The 4,411-nt window shown below is 36.0% G+C and overlaps 1 protein-coding gene across 3 annotated transcripts in view; it reads right to left on the bottom strand.

Moving 5' to 3' along the window:
* Nucleotides 1-805: 805 nt before the first annotated feature.
* The window catches only part of LOC107005347 (alcohol dehydrogenase-like 7), a 4,261-nt gene continuing 655 nt past the window's right edge, over nt 806-4,411 (bottom strand). The window contains exons 2-10 of one of the 3 annotated variants that reach the window (XM_015203918.2): nt 3,651-3,787; nt 3,498-3,544; nt 2,436-2,761; nt 2,135-2,217; nt 1,974-2,049; nt 1,785-1,849; nt 1,431-1,526; nt 1,162-1,326; nt 806-1,076 (exon numbers count right to left, since the gene is read on the bottom strand). In XM_015203918.2, coding sequence (XP_015059404.1) covers nt 960-1,076; nt 1,162-1,326; nt 1,431-1,526; nt 1,785-1,849; nt 1,974-2,049; nt 2,135-2,217; nt 2,436-2,761; nt 3,498-3,544; nt 3,651-3,787 — 1,112 coding nt within the window. In that variant the 3' untranslated portion in view covers nt 806-959. Of the gene's footprint in view, nt 1,077-1,161; nt 1,327-1,430; nt 1,527-1,784; nt 1,850-1,973; nt 2,050-2,134; nt 2,218-2,435; nt 2,762-3,468; nt 3,545-3,650; nt 3,788-4,411 lie in introns of those variants that run through there. The other 2 variants (XM_015203919.2, XM_015203920.2) reach the window with 2 other exon arrangements.

Here is a 4,411-nt window from a genome sequence, read left to right as displayed (position 1 = left end):
TAGCAATTGTCACAATTTGTAACAAGCCAATTTTTATTTATATAGCGATTTATCGTAGTGTCGAGATTTACTAGTTAAATTCTGACAACTCGTTTTTTACTTAAGAAAAAGAAGGTTGTAATAACAAAAAGGACACGATAATTTGGTTTTAGCTAGTGAAAATAAGAAAGACATAAATCTATATTCAATATAATTAATGAATTTTTCCCCGAAAAACAAAAGAATTAACCTCGTTTTCTTTTTGTATTGACACTCGTTGCTCGAGAAGCGGCATACCGTAAAAAAATAATAATCTTCGAGTAAGTTATTATTTAAATTGTGGCCTTAACATGAAGTTAGGTGTAAATGTGAATGTTTGTGAGTGCATTTAGTAATAGGGAAAAAAGACAAATATATTCGTGAACTATATCGTAAATGGTATGCAGATACTCTTCGTCATATTTTTGGGATATTGGTGCCCATGTCGTATAAAAGTTAGAATTACATATATACTCTTTATACTAACGAACATACACGTGTTATAATCTTGTTTATCGACCTGACATTTATTAAATATCGGATCGACGGATAAGATTCTGCTACGTGTTCCTATTTAATCTTTCGTTAGAGTGAAAGACATGTATACTCTAATTTTTGAACGACAGTGACACCAATGTCCCAAAAGCATGAATATATGACAGGATATCTGCATACCATTTACGATAATTTGATGGAATAACTGACCTTTTTCCTTAGTAATATGATTCTTTACTTCACTCCTTTTAACTTCTGATTATGCTTCAAATGAAAGCAGAAAACAGAAAAATTCAACAAAAATATGCAAAAGAGTAATAACATTACTCTGAAATATTCTTGATCTTGCTTAAATCCTAGTTACATATCGAATTAACGTCATAATTCATATAGATTACGAAGCAATCCTTTCTCAAGAACACGCGATTAGTACTAACAGGGATCGATCACTCATCCATCCAAATAACACATCGTAGACTCTTTCCTTCAACGAGTAAATCAAAAGCCGTGTTGATGTGTTGAAAACTCACTTCATGTGTTACAAACTTGTCTAGTTCCAATTCCTAAAGCAACACGAAAAAAGTAGCGACTAGTAAAGATGCAAATGATAAACGACACACACAAGAATCAGACCAAGATTGCATTTACCTTGTCGAGGTAACGTTTGACAAGAAGAGGAATGTCAGATTTTGGTTTGAGACCTCCAAACAGTGATCCCATGATAGTTTTCCCCAAATGTAGAATGTCTAAAGATTTAAATGTCAGCAGTGCTCCCGGTTTATCAACTCCTACGACTATTGTCTTGCCCCAACCCTGATACAACAGCCAAAGTAGGAATGAACAAATATATACGTATGATGAGTAGTTCTAAGGAAGTTATTTTGATGGTTATGAATGGAAAAGCTACGTGGGAAGACCTTTCGACAGCAGGCATATGCTTCCTGCACGAGTGTTCCCATACCAACACACTCGAAGCAGTAGTCAGCACCTCCGTTAGTCATCTCATTTATCACCTGGTCAAAAAAATGGCCAAAAGGAAATGTGATCATCATCGGCATGAGAGGATCTAATAATCCGTAAGCACAAGAAATGAGAGGAACGTGAATATAACGATCCATGCCATACGCTGAGCAAAATATAGAAATGATTCGTGCTACTTGAACGATTAAAAATTGGCAAGATTTTTACTTGAAATATCATGTTGTCAATCGAGAACGATAGGTGATAGCTTTTGGAGCATCAAATATCAAGCTATGCAATAAAAAACCGACCTGGCTAATAGGTTTATCCCCATAGCTATTCGAATCGACAAAATCAGTCACTCCAAATTGCTTCCCTGAGTCAAATGTGAAAAGAAAAGAGCACGGAGGACACGGGAAACTTGGAAGAGTATTATTAGTTTCTAGTAGCAAACAAACAGAGAACGAAACGAATTGGGAAGAATGAAGAAGAAAGTTCACCTATTTCGAATTTGTCAGTGTTTATATCTACGCCAATAATTCTTGAAGCACCACATATCCTCGCTCCCTCTGCAACCTATAAGACGTAATGTAAGCATAAAAACCCACCGACACCAACTCGTCTACCAATATAAGCAAGAAGAAGCAGAAGAGAAACATACTGCTAATCCAATTCCGCCCAAACCAAATATCACAACAGTCGATCCTTGTTCCACGTTTGCAGTTTTCAGGGCAGCACCTACTCCTGAGCTCATCTTACATAATATCAGACTTGAACTTATTCGAACTTCTAAAGAGAGTTAGATAAATTTGTATTCGTCTATAGATTTCCTCTGAGACATCTGATGAATAAGATTACGGAAAACAATTTCGTATGATGATTTAAGCACTGCGGCTGTTAAGAAGTTGAAACTGAAATGACATTAAGTCTAAAAGGGAATTTAGACGGGGTCAGAAACTAACCTGTTGAGACTCCACAACTAAAGAGGCATGCCCTGTTAGGTGGAACACGAGGATCAATCTTTGTTACATTAGCAATGTCTACAACAGTGTACTCAGCGAAACTTGATACAGACAGAAAATGGTATAAAGTTTCTCCATCAATGGTAGTGAATCGACTAGTACCATCTCTAAGCATCCACGGAGATACCTTAAATTGGAATTGTGAACAACTGTTGCTCTTCTTGGATGTGCAATCTATACATTCAGTACAGTCGGGCAAAAATATCGGGATAACTGAATCTCCTTCTTTTAAATCCTGGACATTTTCTCCAACACTCTCCACAATCCTTCAGTGAATAACATGCGATAAGGAAAGTGCGTGTTCATGCACTGGTGCACAAATTACAGGCACAAGGAAAAAGCAATTCAAATATTAAGACTCAATTGACGGTAAAGTTCTTGAGGATAACAAAAGAGAACGCCTTTACATATTACACTAAAAGTACCAGAGGAAAATGAACTTTCAGAGAGAAAAATCTTAATCTCACAAACACGCAAGCTTAAGAATAACCACGCCATCATCAATGCAGAGTTGTTTCTTTAAAGCATGCATGTTTGACTTAAAGACATAGCCTAGTGGCTTTACGATAAGATGGCTAGCACTAAATGAAATTCGTAAGGAGTTACATACTAAAACTCGATTATTCCAAACGTGAGCTAAAATAAATCTGCGTTGAAATTAGAGACTGGTGAAAAGGGGTCTGCAGTGACTTTCAACAATAGAACAAATAAAGGTGTCTTAGTTTGACTAGGCACGGGGTTTCAGAAAATAGAGGAGACTTTCGAATCCCGTGGTCTTAAACTAAAAGTGTGTAAAGTACTAAATGTGCTTTTGAATCTTTGTCATAGACGTGCTGTGTGGAATATAGCATGAAAAATCTACCAAATATAGATAGAGACACTCTTTATTATAGCAGACGGAAAGTAAGATACTTGAATTGAAACAAAGGGAGTAACATTTACTACCAATCAAGTATTATTTAGAAATCCTTACAACAGACGGGGGGAATATACTAAAAGTACCCGAAAGCTTCGTGGCCCAATATTCTTGGAAAGCATCCAGGGAAGTCCTAACGGAAAACCAAGAATCAGATTATTCAAAAACAAGTTACACAAACACTTTCTACAGTAAAAAGATTAAATTTTTGCAACTTTTATTAACACAAAATTACATACTTTCAACTTCCAGAAGGTAACATCACTGTGACAGAGAGAAGTACAAACGATTTTTATACGAACTTCACAGGCTTTAGGAGGAGCCACAATCACTTCCTCTATCACCAGAGGTTCTCCTGCTTTTCTTGCCACTGCCGCTGCAAATGTCACTCACACAATTACGCGGTTTTTTTCACAAAATAAAACAGAAATGACAAAATTCCTCATACCCCTTTTCAAGATTCGTCAAAAGATTCAACCTTTGATCCATATAAAGAACAAAGAACTTTTCCATAGGCTGACAAACCAACTAAAATTACTCATATTTCTTAGCGGTTAAATGAACCTAACTCAACCCCACAAGCTATCTCTCGACGATTACCAAAGACCATATAAAGAGACCTCAAATCCCTTAAAGCACCAATGTGAGACTCAACAACAATTACCTCTTACTATGGTCAAGTTAGGGGGCAAAGGGGTTCATTCGTAATCACTTCGTCATAAAATTACACTGTATATATAAGATCATAATTTTAATTTGTATATCTCAACTTCTTTATTTTTTTCAATTCCCTTTAGTGAAAAATATACCTAGCTCCATTACTACTCCTATCCCAATTTCAAGATTCCTCAAAGATTCAACCTTTTCTTTACAAAACATAGCCAATCCAAGATTCACATAAAGAATCAACATTGTTTTCATACCTAATTATAATCAAAGATTCTTTAAAGATTTGATTTGGAAAAGATGGGGACAAAACTTGTGGGGGGGGGGGGGGGTT

This window comes from Solanum pennellii, chromosome 12 (genome assembly GCF_001406875.1).
Source record: "Solanum pennellii chromosome 12, SPENNV200".
Classification (NCBI taxonomy): domain Eukaryota; kingdom Viridiplantae; phylum Streptophyta; class Magnoliopsida; order Solanales; family Solanaceae; genus Solanum; species Solanum pennellii.
This window is presented reverse-complemented; position numbering and strand designations above follow the sequence as displayed.